Consider the following 16,746-nt stretch of genomic DNA (forward strand, 5'->3'; position numbering starts at 1 on the left):
GTTTGGATCTATTCAATTAAATAGACTAAAGTCCATGCTGCACCAGCAGCTACTGAACCAATAGCAACCATTTGTACCCCTTCAAATACTTTTTTATGATATCCACAATCATCACCTAATGATATAGCAGTTTTAATATAACCAAACGCAAATAATGTAATCAACATAACTATAACTGAAATTAATAATCCGGTACGAACGACATCGGTAAAGAAATATGGTACTAATGGTACAAATCCTCCTAAGAAATATGATATTCCAATCGTTAAAGCAGAAGTAAATTCTCTACCTTCAGCAGGTTCTTCTAAACCTTTACCAAATCTAATAACGAAATCAATTAAATTCTTAGGTTGCAGATCTAAATCTCTTAAGAATGATGCAATAGTAGTCTCACTTGCACCTAATTCAAACATAATTTCAGCAGCATCTTGATTAACTTGTTCTGGTTTTTTAAAAAATTCCAATTTTTCTTTTTTAACTTGAGATTTATAATATTCAGATTCAGATCTAGCAGCTAAATAACCACCTAATCCCATTGAAATAGCTCCTGAAACTAATTCAGCCATACCACCAGTAATAACCAATTTAGAATCACCTAATGAAGATAAACCAGCTGTTAAAGCAAATGGAACAGTCAAACCATCAGATAAACCAATTATAATATCCGACATTACTCTTGGATCGAATTTATTAAAGAAACCTTCTTCTTCAGTTTCTTTATTTTCATTATCTAATATAGAGGATGCGGCTGATGATACAGCATTTTGAATAAAAGCTTCATCATGACCTATTTGATCACCTCTATCGTTTGGACTAAGGGTATCTGAAGTAGAACCATAAGGATTTTGACTATTGTTGTTATTGGATAATAATTGATTTGATGGTTCATTGGCATTGGATTTAGTTAATAATGATGCCACCACATTTTTAATGGCAACCACTGACATTGTAGATGGTTATAGTTTATATGGATAAGATTGGTATGTTGTAGCGGCAGCAGTGAGTGAGAACGACTTCTACTTAACGTGATAAGGAAAAAGAAGAAGGAGATGAAGGAGAATATGAACTTGATGGTTGTTTTGATATTTTTAAAACTTTAAAAATTGGAATCCCGTTGCTCTTTTTTTGTGGTAATTGAAAAAGTAATTGTTAGCGGGGTTGGACCTTGTAAGTGTATGTGGTAGAATGAAGTATTAACACTATTCAATTGAAGTTAAGATACACACAGTAAATGAAAAGTTGATTGAAAATATGAAAATGAATCAGAAAATGACTTGAAATTAAAAAAATCATCAGTTAAACTAGCTAGTTATATATAATATATATATATATATAAGAAATGTTCTAGTACAAAAATCTGTCAATGTCATCATCCGTTTATATACAGGATGTCATTTCGGTTTAAATTTTTCAGACATCAAATGGTAGTGCTTACATTCAAGTTTGATTTGATTGGCTTAAAATATTTTGCTTACTTTAATGATATTTTGCGCCGCACGAAAAATGAATCATGTGATGAAATATCATGGGACGAAATGAAAGTCACATGATGGATCAGGTGACTTTCATTTTCATAATTTTTTCGATCACTTTACAAATATATTTACAACTAAAATGGTTTATACTATATGATACATCATAAATCATTATATCATTCATACATCATGTCAGATATCATCATAGACGATACCACTCAATCAAGTACTACTCAAGATTTCGATGATGAACCTAAAGAAACTATCTACATCAACAATCTCAATGATAAAGTATCTATACTGAAATTAAAATCTTCATTGGAATCATTATTTAATAAGTATGGAACTATCCTTCAAATCACAGCTCATAACAATATTAAAATGAAAGGTCAAGCATTCATCACTTTTGATAATATCGAATCATCCAAATCTGCTGTTGATGGATTACAAAATTATGAATTGTTTAAGAAACCAATCCATATTAAATTTGCTCGATCTAATAGTGATGAGTTTTATAGTAAAGTTTTAAAAGATGATGAGTCTGTGAATAAGAGAAAAGCCCATAAAGTACTGATCCAATCAAACAGAGATGAAGAGTTTAAACGAAAGATCGAATTGGTTGTTAATAAATCAAGTGTTAAGAAAATAACTAAATCATTTAAAGATTTACCACCTAATAAAATCCTCATTCTTCAAAAAATTGATCAAAAAGATATCACTAATGATGATATCATTACATTCTTTTCTAAATTTGATGGGTTTATTAATAGTAGATTTGTCAAAGTAAGGAATTTATCATTCATTGAATTCGAAACTACCAACGATTCAACCAAATGTTTAGATACTTTAACCAAACAAAATCCTCAATCTTTATCAACTACATTTGGATCCACCACCCTATTAACATTCGCTAAAAAGTAATTTAAAAACCAAAAATATATCATATTATTTTACTTATATATATACAAACACACACACTCCCCTTACAATACTTGATCAAGAGTATATGAATTAACTAAATCAAATTCATTAGCATATGGTAATTGAAATGGAGTAAGTCCCAGACTTATTTGACCTCCCGTAGTAGGAGTATTATATCCATTCGTATATCCACTGATATTCACATTGAGATTATTCACCATATTTATATTATTCCCCATCCCATTTCCATTATAGCCATTATTAGTATTAGTATTATTATTATTATTATTATTATTTACATTGTTATTATTATTTGGAGCATTAACATTTGCATTGTTAGAATTGACGATGCCAGATGGTTCTTGTACAATGATACCACTATTGAATTCATCATCTGTCATTGGTAAATAATTTCCATACAGATCTAACGTATCAAATTTCATGGCCATAACTTGCATCCACATTTGATCCACATATTCATGATTCATACTTGAATTAGCCTTTTGAGGAGGTGATTCAATCGATGAATGAGGTGTCACCGTTATATCAGATACAACACTACCTGATGGAGATTTACCAACCGTTGATCCTGGAGCTGATGATGATGACATATTTGGAGTACCATTGGTATTATTAACATTAACATTGAGAGGAGGTCTTTGTTGTTGTTTTTTAGATTTATAAGTGGGGATATTATGAGGGATTTTCCCAATCGTGGTTGATGATGATGGTTGATTTTCATATCTATCTTCATAATAAACACTCTTAGCAATAGTTTTACCTAATAGATGAATTATAGAATCAATTTCATCTAATTGATTAGCTGAAAATTGGAAAGCACGAATCTTTTTCATCCCTGGTAAATGAGTGTCATAAATAGTTGAATTACTAAGGAATTTAAATAATTGTGTATGAGCTTTATAAAGTCTCCAAGCATAATAATAACGAGTTGATAATTTTTCAAATATATAAGTGATTAATTCTCCTGTTCTTCTAAAATTAGTAGATAAATTTGTAAATCGATTATAATTAGCACGATATTGAGCATCAGAATTTAATCGACTTAAATGATCCGGTTTTTGTTCCATAGTATATTTTAAATAATTAACTCGGGCCATACTTGATAAATTTATTTGATTGAATTTATGTAATGCCATTTCAAGAACAGGATTTAAGATTAATCCATCTGTACTGAATTTCCCATATAAAATTTCAAAAATATATGGTGCAATATCATAAAGAATAATCAAATACATCTTTTTTAAATAAAAAAATGATAATTCACTATTATAAATCTTTTCATAATGTAAATAAAGATGATAATATAAGGTTGTGACTGAACTTTTCACCGATAAGTAAATCTTACTCTTAACCAGATCAATGAAATGAGCTACTTTAGGATTGGTATCACTTGATGATGTATCTTCCTCCAAGACATAAAATGTTTCAGTAGCAATTCTTTCCACTTCATTTAATGAAGAAGTCAATTTATTAATGGATGATCCGTAATTAATATCCAAAACCATATCCAAAACGGTCTTCAAAGGGAATAATTTATTCTTTAAATATGAAAATGTCTCCACGACAGCAGTTTCCAAATCAAGATCTTGTAAATTACTATTTTTATCATTTAAAAATGGACTTCTGACATCGAAATGTTTCATATCGATAGTTGTTGGATTCCCCACACTATAACAATGAATTAAATCTGATCTTAATAAGAAATGCCATATTTTTCTACCAATATGATTGGTTTTTTCATCATTACAAATATCAAATTTATCAGGTTCACGATTCAAACCCAATGAAAATGCCATTTGTACTAACATAGCGGTAACCACTTGAGAATCACCACCATCTGCTCCATCACCTTCTTCAGGGGCAAGCATACGATATAATCTCATGTAAAATACGGCTTGGAAAACTGTCAAGTTTGATTTACGGGCGAATTGGAAACAATCAATACATGAATTAGCCACTTCAATCACGACAAGATTTATAGGATTTTTAAATAAATATTTCTCAATGGTATCTTCAGGAGAATTTATAATATGAGCATTGGCACAATTTCGATTATTAAACAATGATAAATAAGTTAATCTTAATAAAATCAAACATACGGAAATATAAGCTAAATCCATCTTTTTAGCAATTTTAACTTTGCCAAATGGTTCATCTTCATAACTTATAGGACCAATGATTTTCGATAATTCTTTTCTAAAATCAATCTCATCAATGAATGGTAAATGGGGATATAAAACAATAAAGAATCGATCAATTAAACTCCATAATACTTTCTTTTTAGGTAAGATCATTTTAATCTTTTCAATCAATTGTAATTCAGGATTAAGTCTTCCTTCAAATAATGTTTTGGCTAATGTTACGGTACTAACATTTATACTTCCTGCTTTTCCACCATTTTTAACTAAGGTCTTATAAGGAACCATTTCATTATAACCATCATGTTCTAATGATTTCTTTTTGAAGATATTGACAGATCCTCCTGCTCCGCCCTCACTACCATCAGTATCAGCCGTATAAGCATTGATATTTTCTTGATTTAATTGTGGGATTTGTTGAGTAAATAAACATTCACTTAAGGTTTGAGATTCATTATATTTCCAAATAAGATTTAACCAAGTATCTTTTCTCATTAATGAAGCCCATGATAAGGGACCGAAATTAACTCGCCTTACATTGCCTTTTATTTGAATTGAGGTATACCCTTCATAAAAGTTAATGGTTTCATCATCATCCACCACGGGATTTATTATATTTGATGGACGAGTGGCAGTGGCATTGGAGATGGGGACAGAACTAACGGCGAATCTAGTACTAACAGGAGCTTTTGGTATTTGATTATCATTATTTGAAGATGGTGTACTATCTGCACTTATATTATTATTATGGGAATTTGATGTGGATATGATGGAAGCATATTGATTTATAATTTGAGGTGAAGGAATAGTACTGATATTTGAATCAAAGATAGGACCTATATCCCGACTTGTCTTATTGTTTAGGAAAGAAGCCTCTAAATCATTCAATTTCTTTCGTAATAGGTATAATTCATCTTGTAAAGGATTATTATTGTCACCATTAATTGAATTTGCAACATTTGGAGAAGAATCATTCATATCAGCATCAACCGTCAGAGACTCTGCGATGGATGATTGATTAGGATGATTGGGATCAAATGATACTGGTCTCCATTTGGTTTCATAAGTACAGGAATAGCCTGTATTCAGCCGTACACATGACGAACAAGGTTGACGACGATTACATTTGATCTTCTTCTTCTTACAATTGGTACACACCAATGTTGCCTTATTACGTTTTTTAATGATTCCACCTTCTGAAGACATGATCTATGATGATTGATGATGATGATGATGGAAGTTGATATGATATGATAGTTTGAATCCAATAAGGTTCGATATATAATAAATAGATAAATGATGATGAAATGATGCTGCTGCTGCTGCTGCTGTATATTCAAATTGAATATTTTTGTTTTCTCCTCAATGGCTTATAGAAATCCCCCAAAAAAGCAGTTAACTATGGAGAAATGATATGGGATCAGGTATGGACACACACACAACCTTGACTTCTGATTGGCTGGTTGACACGACTGGTTGATATCGAATCTAGCCGTTCCCTTCCAGTAAGTTTACCTCTTAAACTTTACTGATTTGGAATTATATTAGTTATATATATGAATTGAATTGAATCCACCATACTTTGACTAATCATGACCTCTTTTCTTTTTTTTAGTGTAAGACGGAAGATGTTCCAAATTGGGATTGGCGCGGACTTCACCAATTAGGAAGTAAAGGGCGAAAATCAATTTCATGGATTTAACGGAAACGGCTCGGAGCCCTTCCTCCATCGATCATGCTTTAAAGTGATGGTGATAATACCATAGTTCCACGGCGATGACATGCTATTTCAATAATAGAGACTATCAGGTCATAGGTGAGAGATAGGGGTAAATCAGTTATTCCTAACGTTAAAAGAAAAAGTATATACTCCGCAAATTATCACAAGGATATGGAAGTTGTAACCATTGAATGATATTTTAAATCATCGAAATATCATTCCAAGATAGACAGCAGCAAACCAAGCACTTTTGTAAAGTTAGAAACACCGGGAGGACTTACTAATAAAGGATAAAATGTGGAGGAGACAATATCATTTTTAAAGGTCATTGAAAGAGGGGGCTCAACCCATCTCCAACTATAATAAACGTTCCAATGTAAGTTAAGGTTAGGTTTGACCTTATTTATATCTAAGGTCTATCCTCTTGGTCTAGCCTCTTCCTCCCGGAGTAACTTAATTTAGCTTACTTTAATTTAGGTGCAAAAACTGGAATTATCACTGATATTTTTTTTTTTGACAGAATAGAATTACTAACTATGACTAAAATATAACTGGTTTATACCACAATATTATTATATTACATATTTAACATATACTTGATTAAATACGAATTTACAAGAACTACGGAATCCCTCTTAATTTTCTGATCTATTAAATACTCTTTCAAATGGTAATTCACTGAAAATATCAAATTGATTGGCTTGTTCTGCATCAAATCCAAGTCGATCTAAATCAGCTCCAAACAGTGGGAATTCAGGTCCACCTGGACCAAATGGCGAATTGACATTACTAACAGATGCCTTATTAACCCCATTACTACCAATACCGGTACTGGGCAAATTCATTACATTACCATAATTTAATCCTGCACTTGGACTTCCAGGAAGTAAACCAGGAAAATTATGACTTTGTCTTCTACCATCTGTATTTTGAAGTGTCATATTCTCATCATAATTCTTATTAACATCATATTTCATAGCTAACATTTGAAACCATAATTTATCAATTTCAGCATTATCAACATTTTCCATTGAAATATTATTTTGTTTCTCTTTATAATTAGTACCATTAGTTGAAATTGATGTACTATTATATCTAGTAGATGGTGAATCTGATTTGACAGAACTATCTCCAGGACTTGGATTAAAGGTATCACAGAATTTATGAGCATTTGATTTTACTTTACCTAATTTCAATAACATTCTTTCACAAATATCAATCATTTCTTCCATTTGTTCTAAAGTGAAAAGTGGTACACATAAATTACCTGCTTTTGCATAATTATCATCATAAAATTGCATACTAGTAACCGTCTTTAATAAATAAGTATGACCTTTGGTTATTCTCCATGCATAATAATAACGATTACTTATCTTAGAAACAGCTGCAATTGAAATTTCAGCTGATCTAGTTAAACATGAAGAATATCGACATAAATCCTTATAATAAAGAGAATATTTCGAATCATACGACATTTTAGCCATATGTTCGGGTTGATTCTTTAAATGATATATGATGAAATTAACTCTGATAATCAAAGCTAAATTGAATTGATTACTCTTATGAATGATATGTTCCAAGACAGGATTAATAATAAAATCACAAATGATTTCTGAATTTCCTAATAAATCAAAATAATGCGGCATGATATCAGTAGCAGATATTAATAAAATCTTCTTTAAATAAAAATAAGCCAATTCAACATTCTTTCTTTCATAATAAAGATAAAAGTTGTAATAAATGGTGATACAAAATGTTTTTAATGAAAGATAGTATTTAGTTCTGAAATTTCTTGTGAATACATTAGCATGATCAAGACCTTGTTGTCCTAATGGTTTTAAACAATCATCCAAAGTACCATATTGATCATCAATCATAAGTTCAAATGCATCCAATGATTTACATAATTCAGCCATATTTGCTCCTTGATTCACATTCAATACCATTTCTAATATATTTCGAACATGGAAATTCATCTTACTACAATGAAAATAGGATTCAGTGACAAATTTATCCAATACAACATCACTAATGTTTTCTGCTCCCTTTTCATAAACAGGAACTTTGGTATCATAACTCATAGGATTAATATTAATCGGATTACCAAAAGTATAACCTTGATATAAATCACTTAAAACTAAGAAATGCCACATTTTTCTCCCGGTTTGATTGATTTTCTTATCATTTAATACATCGCTGAAATTATCGGGATCACGATTAAGACCCAATGAATAAGCCATTTGAATTAATATAGCATTTAATACTTGAGAATCTCCACCATCGGCACCATCACCATCTTCAGGAGCATATAAATGATATAATCTTAAATAAAATGCTAATTGGAAAATAGGGAATGAAGTCTTTCTTAATAATTGGAATTGATCAAGACATAATTCAGCTACATCAATAGTATTGATATTGATCGGGTTTGATAAAAGATATTTTAATTCTTGAGCTTTGGGGGATGGATCATCAGTAGTTAAATTTGATTCATTCTTCATATTATCATTGAAAAATAAAGTTAAATATGATAATCTTAAAATTACTAATAAAATACCCACATATGCTAAATCCAATCTTTTCTCAATCTTAACATCAGCAACTTTAACATGTTCATCTGATTCAGGACCAATGATATTATTCATCTTCATCGTGAAACATTCTTCATCCATGAATGGCATGAATGGATATAACCAAGTGAAATATCTCTTAATTAATTTCCAAATAACCTTCTTTTCTGGTAAGATGATTTTAATCTTTTCAATCAATTGTAATTCACGATCAATTTGTCCATCATAAAACGTTAATCCTAATGGTAAAGCATTTTCATTTAATTTTGATCTTTGACGATTCTTATCTACTCTAGCTTTTAAAATAGCATTATAAGGAAGGATATCACCATAACCATCAGTTTCCAAAGCACGTTTTTTAAATGTCAGTTCTAACTCACTACCATCTGACGAAGCAGTAGTAATGACATTGGTATTCTCAGCCGTAATTTCATGTTCATTTTGAGTAAAAACTGTAGCTGTCATAGTTTTATCATCGTTTTTATCACTCACATAATCCCAAAGTATACTTAACCCAGCATCTTTCTTCATGGCTGATGACCATGCGAAAGGACCAAAATTAATTCTTCGAGATGGTTCTTTAATATGAATCGAGGTATAATCATCAAAGAAATTAATATAATCTGTACCATTGGCATATGGATGAATACCTATTAATGAACTTGAATCAGTAGCATTATTCAATTTGATAGAAAGAGCTGATCCAGGGGACACAATACTTGACTTAATACCTGTTTCAAAAGGACTCGATTTACTACTAGCCATGCTTACAGTACCATCATCAGTATACTTACTAGATAGTGAAGTTGGAGCTGAAATAGGTGGTGGAGGTGCAGCTGAGTTCGACAGTTGTTGACTAACAGTGGATGATTGTGGAGATAAACTACGATTAAATTGCAATGGTGGAAGTTGAATTGAACTCCTAAATGTCGAAGTTTGTGGAGGAGGTGGCGGGTTGCTATATTGAGGACCAAGAGAGTTTAAATGACTAACCACTGGAGTAGGAGTAGGTGGAAGCATATTGAATGAATTTGTAGGTTGAGGAAATTCCATTTCATTAGTTTGATTTGGTTGAGGAGGTGAAATAGATTTTTCTTTATTTAACATATTTGCTTCAATTTGTTGTAATCTTTGTTTCAAGAAATTAAACTCACTAATGGATACATTAATAGACTCTGAATTTAACTTTTCACCAATATTATAAGCGTTGGATTTTGTTTGATTATTAACTTCTAAACTTGCAGCTTGATTGACAGCATCAGCAAGAGTATTAAGATGATTACGTTCACTTGCTCTATTTTGTGCCAGCGTAAGTGGTTCGACCCTTGGAATTGGTTTATATGCATTATTTGATCTCAGGAATAATGGTATAGGATTCTTAGCACTTGCAACATATGGTAAAGCTTTTGATTTTTGTTCAGCAGCATTATTAATAGCTATACCTTCAGAATCATAACGACAAGTTGCAGTGATATTGGACTTGATACATTGATTACAAGGCTGGCCTTTATCACACTTGATTTTCTTCTTCTTACAGCTCTCACATACCAAACTTGGTCTTTTTCTCTTCTTGATAGCTTTATTATCTTCTATGGTAGTCATTTTTGATCAGTGGCAAGCTTTAGAAATAATACTTCTGTTTAACTCGTAACAAAGCTTGAACAACGAACAACAATCAACGATTTGGATATACCTTTATCTAGACACACGCCAATACGATATAAGATGTATCACCAACACTAACTATGATGATATGTGCTTGATCGATATGGCTGTAAATGATGTTTTGGTCGTATCACTCAAAATTTAAAGTCAGATTTACAGTGGAAAAAAATAGGAAGATTACAAATCCCAACTGGGAAATTCCGGCAGGACTAACTCCGAGGTCTGCGACAAGCCTCTCCGGATATACATAATGAACAATACCTAGAGATTAAAGCCTAGTTTTACCAGAAACACAATCATATATTTTTACCATGATCAGAGTTACGTCATAAATACACAAATAGATAATAAATAATAAATAATAAACAACAAAAAGAAAGAAAGAAAGAAGAGGTTTAATTCAAGAGTTTGTCAACTGTATCAGTGAAAAAATCAAAACTACCATCAGCTATATCAGTAAATGCAGTTTCAAATAGTTGATAGTTAGGGAAACTCGATGAATTGAAGTCGAACGTTGCAGTGTTACCATTAGCTGCTGCTGCTGGTGTAGCAGATTGTTCAGATTTAGATAATGAAGGATATGCAGGTGCAGTAGTATTATTAGCTGCTGGAGTTGGATTGACGTTAGCATTGTTATTGCCATTGGCATTGAAGTTTATGTTAGTATTATTATTAAAACTATTGCTATTGTTAAGTCCATTGGATGCATAGTTTGAATTTCCATTATTCATATTAATATCATTAAACTCAGAAGGTATTGAACTTAAATTTGGATTTACCTTCTGTGTAAGCATTTGTAACCATACACTATCAATTTCAGGACAATCGTCTAAATCAAGCTCATCAAACGGTACCCCATTCGAAAAGTCAGATAATGGTGTTGTGCTAGCAAATGGCATATCACCTCCAGCATCATTAAAGTTAGATCCAGCGGTGGGCATATCAGTACCATAAGGCATAGCATTATAATTAGGATTCACAGTTTCAGGTACATAGAAATAAGAATCATCGAAATCCTTAAGTATACTTGGCTTTTGCTTTGGATCAATAGTATATAATTCCTGAAATTCAGGATTATCACAACGTTTTGGACCTCTTCTGGCTCTTGTACCTAAGGTAGTAATTGAAATTTGTCCAATTTTATATAATTCATCTAATTGATCCAATGTAGGAGGATTGAAATATAATTCAGCATCCTTATGAGTTTCATAAAATTCAGCTCCATTAACAATCTTTAAAAAGAATCCATGAATCTTAGTTATGGCCCATGCATAATAATATCTTCCACTCATAACCATAGCAGCGGCTAAGCATATTTTACAACATTTTTCCAAGACATTAACATATAAACACATGGAATCAAAATAAGTTCTATACTTGGCATCGGAACTATACTTTGATTTATGATCTGGAGAAGTACATGATTTATAAATCCATAAATTATATTTAACCAAACTTATAACAATAACTTCACAAGTTCTTTGAATAGCTTGAATGATACCGGGATTTATAACTAAATCAGCTCCTTCTCCGAAATTTTCTTGACTTCTAATAATAAGTGATAAGAAACTTGGAATCATTTCTCCAATCGTTACTGAAGTTAATTTCTTTAAATAAAAGAAACTTAATTCATGGTTTTTCTTTTTATCATAATAAGCACCCAATTGGAAATATATCGACACAAAGAATGCATTCAAACTTATTATAGCCGTGGTTTTCATAATCTTCGTAGATCTATAAGTAACATCAGTTGATTCTAATCGATTCACATAATCATGAACAGTACCAAATATACCTCTTACACCTGCTTCAAAATGATTTAAAAGTTCAGTTAATTCCGACATTTTAATTTGTTTATCGATATTTAAAATACTTTCCAATAAATTACTCATTGGACCTTTGATTAATGCTTCACCATACTTGAATAATGTTATGGTGGCCTTTTCTAATTCTTGATCATTTAAATTAAAATTATCTGTACCATAACGAGGAGCCTTTGTATCATAATACATTTTATTAGTAGTTAAGGGATATCCAAATGTAAAAGCTTGAGTGAAATCATTGATACATAAGAAATACCAAATCTTTCGACATAAATTATTAGTTTTTTCGTCAGTCATATATTTTGTGGGTTCACGATTAAGACCCATTGAATAAGCCATTTGAATTAACATTCCATTGTAGACTTGACTATCACCTCCATCTAATCCATCCCCATCCTCAGGGGCTAATCGATGATATATTCTTAAGTATAATGCAATTTGTAGAATGGGTAAACTTAATTTACGTAATAATTGAAATTGATGTAAACAAGTTTGAGCAACTTCAATAGAACATAAATTGATTGGATTTAATAATAAATATTTCCGTTCATCTTCTTCAGGAGTTAACAGTTCAGTTTTACTTAAGATAGTTTCATTAATTGAACTCTTATTAAAGAATAATGATAAATATGCAAGTCTTAAAACCACAAACAATATACCAAGATGAGCAAAATCGGTCTTTTTCTGAACTTTAACGGTTGGTTTGGCGTCATCAAACACCGATTCTTTCCCTATGATTTCTTGAAGTTTATTACGGAAATCACTTTCATCAATATATGGGAAATAAGGATAAACCAATCTAAAGAATCGCTTAACCAAGATCCAGATTACTTTACGTTTAGGTATCAATCTTTGGATTTGTTCAATCAATTTCAATTCTCCATCAAGTCTATCGCCATCAAGAATAGTCAAACCTAAAGTTAAAACACGATCTTCAATGAATTTATTATTAAGATTTAAGGTCTTTTTAGCCAATACCGCTGGTTTCTTATCGTAAACGCCTAAATATTCTGATTCTGATTGTTCCTTCAGTTCAGGTTGATGATCCTTTTTAATTTCATATGGAACCATTTCATCATCTTCTTCTAGTATTTTTTTTGAAAAATGAGGTAATTGACTTCCATCTAAATTTAATGCTCGTTGATGTTCTTTAGCTGGGTTTTGAACTAATACACATTTAGTATCATAATTTTGATTTGTTTCTGATGTGGTATTTAAGGTCGAAGTAGCTGCTACGGTTGGTTCTTTTGATATGCTTGGAGCTACCGATGGTTGTTTCAGTTGATGTTTTATGGCGAACATCTCTTTGAATTTAGGAGATGAAGTATATCGTTTTAATAAACTTAAAGTATGATCTTTTCTTTGTATTGAAGCCCATGCTAATGGACCATAACTAACTCTTTTATCTTGACTTTTTATATGAATAGGATCATAATCTTCATAAAAATTAATGGTATCACTTTCACTATCATAAGGATTTATACCCACGGCATATGCAGCTATAGATTGAGGTGAATTATCAGGCATTGGAATATCTTTAAGGGCAATCTTACGTACTACATCAGTTTGAAATTTATTTTTGAAATAGAACTCATTACGACATTGTAATTCTTTATCAGGGACAAGACCAGGTAAAGTTACATCATGACATTGTAATAACATTAATCGATCTTGACTCATGAATTTATTCAAATAATGGCCTGAACCAGGACTTGATACGATGGAAGTGGGTGCAGTTGATTGGCCGGATGGAGGTTGATTATTGTAGGATGATTCATTTAATGATGTTTCGGAACGAGCAGGAGATATCAAACCTAAGGAATAACGTTGAACTTTGGCTCTTAATTCGTCTAATTCCGCTTTTGATACTAACACTAACGATGAATCTGTTTTAGAAGCTTTGGCACTATCAGCATTGGTATTATTATTATTATTTACAGGGCTAATACTGGAGTCAAGATGATCAAACATGTTAGTCCGACTGATTACTCTTGATTTGTCAGATGATGATATTGATGATGTTCTTACACCAGTATATTCTTCATTTTCATCTAAATGATCACCAACATCTTCATCACGATCATGATCATGATCATGATCATCATATTCATCATGTTGATTCAGATCACTTGAAGAAGGACTAGGATGAGTTTTTTCCTTTTTATTAAGTTTAGAACGTTTTCTACTTCTGGTTGGTATAGGGATGTCTTCATAAATACATGAACTTTCAATCTTCTTTCGAACACATGATGAACAAGGTTTACCCTTATCACATTTAATCTTTCTCTTCTTACATACCACACATACTAAGCTCGGTCTATTCCGTTTCTTTTTGCCACCGTCATTGATGGATGATGATTGGCTGTTAAACTCCATGTTGCCTTAGAGGTTGCTGCTGTTGTTGTTGTTGCTAAATCGTTTCGCACCACAAACCCCCACTAACAAAAACACTGTAACAAAGGGTTAACAGAATAAATGAATTATATATATATAACTTCAATAAGTAAATGATGCAAAATTACTTATAAAAGTCCCATCAATATTAAGGTTGGGTTAAAATTTGATGATTGATTGAATTGAACCCCAAACAAATTTATCGTAACACAAATTAATTATTGGAATTACAAGAAAAGACCCATCGGAAATTAGAGCCCAATTATTTGTCATCTGGGTTTGTGACATCTTTGAGGGGTTTGACGTTAAAAGCGAGAATATTTCTTTCTTTTTTCTTTTCATTTCTTGTACCATATGATAATTATTATTATAACTACAATTTATCATATCTAATCTATGTTCTTTTCTATTGAACTTTTATATATCTACCTAGATTATAAATAAGCATTATAAATATAAATAAAAATAAAAATAATTGTACATGACATGACCTTTTCTTCGTTAATAGTGTAGGATAGGGTATAGCGGCATTTGATTTGATTTGATTTGATTTGATTAGATTAGATATGATCTGATTCTGATTGTCTATCTAAATGTCTTAAGATGATGAAGCACCATATGTTTGTTGTTGTTGTTGTTGTTGTTCGGATAATAAGGAAGATTCTTCACTTTCTTCAAGCTCACTATATGAACCATTACCATTTTCATTATAAAGGAAAAATTGGACAAAGATTGTAAAATCTAATCCAAATGTACCTAATGAACCAGCTAACCAACTTGAATTAACCCATAAATAATGCCAACTCATATCAATGGCTAAAATAGATACCACATAAGTTAAATTTCCTAAACATGCAAATAAGAAAAACATAAATGAAATACCTTCACATGATTTTCTTTCAAAATTTAATATAATTTGAGGAATACGAGATCCCAAGTATAAGATAGCACATAACCAACCAAAGAATTGAGCTAATGGATCAAATTGTAAATCTTTTGGATGTTTTGGTTTAGTATGTTGTTTACCATTATCTCTGGAATATGTTATATACCAACCTAGTATACCAGCTAAGATAACTAATGATACCATTAAAAGTTTAACTAAAATGGATTGGACAGTAGATAAAGATGAAGTGGATGATTGTGATGATGAACTTGATGATGAAAGACTTAATGACCCTTGTTCCAAGTCGGCATTATTAGAATTACTTTGGTTACTAGTACTGTTATTACTAGTACTATTAATATCCCCATTATTTTCTTCAATTTCAGTTTGAGAATATGATGATTCTGATGATGGTTGAACTATATGATGAGATTGATGATGTTTATCTCTTGATAATACTGTTTCCAATACATCTTCACTAATAGGATTAGCAGGAGATAAATGAATTAAATCTGCTTTATTATCCCCATTACCATATACTAAACATTGCCATAATAATACAATATCAGCTAAAGTATAATAAATAGCTAAAATGATCATGGTAGGTAAGACACCTTGTAATACTGATCCCAATACATTGAAAACATCACCAGCTAACCATAATATAATAAAACTTAATGATAAACCTTCACTTGATTTCCGTTTAAAATTCTCATAAATCTGTGGAGCAAACACAATAATCCAACATGCTATGGAAATAGAACCAGTTATACCACTGACAGCCTGAGCATCGATGACTATTGGAGGAGGAGGTGCCATCATCGTATCTTCAACGTAGTGTCTTATATGAAACGAAAGGAATAAATGAAATGAAAAGTTGATGATGATGTAAAAATAATGACAACAGAAGAGATTTCTTTAGTTAGAGTTATCTTTCTATCTCTATGACGCTTTCAGTTTCTTGTCATGTCTCATCAAAAATTTTTCATTTCTTTTTTTTTTCTTCTCCATATTTGCTATGTGCAGGACTTGAGTCATCTACGGCAATTTGAGCTCAAACGAGTAATTGATAGCGCGATTAGGTTAACTATTTTGCAACAATTGTATATATTATATAATTATTATTCACTTAT

The 16,746-nt window shown here is 31.2% G+C and overlaps 5 protein-coding genes across 5 annotated transcripts; all 5 read right to left on the minus strand. All coding sequences in view use genetic code 12, as the record gives it.

The window, feature by feature from the left end:
• Window positions 1–8: 8 nt before the first annotated feature.
• Window positions 9–947, minus strand: CCC1 (Ccc1p; the record flags this gene model as incomplete). The annotated part of the gene is made up of 1 exon (XM_064907799.1): window positions 9–947. The coding sequence occupies one exon, from the start codon at window positions 945–947 to the stop codon at window positions 9–11; it is 939 nt and encodes a 312-aa protein (XP_064764976.1).
• A 1,040-nt stretch (window positions 948–1,987) lies between these two features.
• Window positions 1,988–5,761, minus strand: CTA4 (oleate-activated transcription factor; the record flags this gene model as incomplete). The annotated part of the gene is made up of 3 exons (XM_064907363.1): window positions 1,988–2,165; window positions 2,817–5,283; window positions 5,404–5,761. The coding sequence occupies 3 exons, from the start codon at window positions 5,759–5,761 to the stop codon at window positions 1,988–1,990; spliced, it is 3,003 nt and encodes a 1,000-aa protein (XP_064764977.1).
• Window positions 5,762–6,910: 1,149 nt separating this feature from the next.
• On the minus strand, window positions 6,911–10,447 carry DFJ63DRAFT_282885 (fungal specific transcription factor domain-containing protein; the record flags this gene model as incomplete). Its single annotated transcript, XM_064904679.1, has 4 exons — window positions 6,911–7,075; window positions 7,124–9,602; window positions 9,693–10,020; window positions 10,135–10,447. 4 exons carry the CDS (start codon window positions 10,445–10,447, stop codon window positions 6,911–6,913), a joined length of 3,285 nt encoding a protein of 1,094 aa, XP_064764978.1.
• Window positions 10,448–10,676: 229 nt separating this feature from the next.
• Window positions 10,677–15,017, minus strand: ZCF35 (Zcf35p). Its single transcript, XM_064904819.1, has one exon. The coding sequence runs from the start codon at window positions 14,707–14,709 to the stop codon at window positions 10,906–10,908; it is 3,804 nt and encodes a 1,267-aa protein (XP_064764979.1). The 5' UTR covers window positions 14,710–15,017; the 3' UTR covers window positions 10,677–10,905.
• Window positions 15,018–16,697, minus strand: DFJ63DRAFT_28456 (cationic amino acid transporter). Its single transcript, XM_064904820.1, has one exon. It carries the CDS (start codon window positions 16,433–16,435, stop codon window positions 15,326–15,328), a length of 1,110 nt encoding a protein of 369 aa, XP_064764980.1. The 5' UTR covers window positions 16,436–16,697; the 3' UTR covers window positions 15,018–15,325.
• Between the last annotated feature and the right edge of the window lie 49 nt (window positions 16,698–16,746).

Source organism: Scheffersomyces coipomensis (genome assembly GCF_036884675.1).
Source record: "Scheffersomyces coipomensis strain NRRL Y-17651 chromosome Unknown DFJ63scaffold_1, whole genome shotgun sequence".
Lineage (NCBI taxonomy): Eukaryota > Fungi > Ascomycota > Pichiomycetes > Serinales > Debaryomycetaceae > Scheffersomyces > Scheffersomyces coipomensis.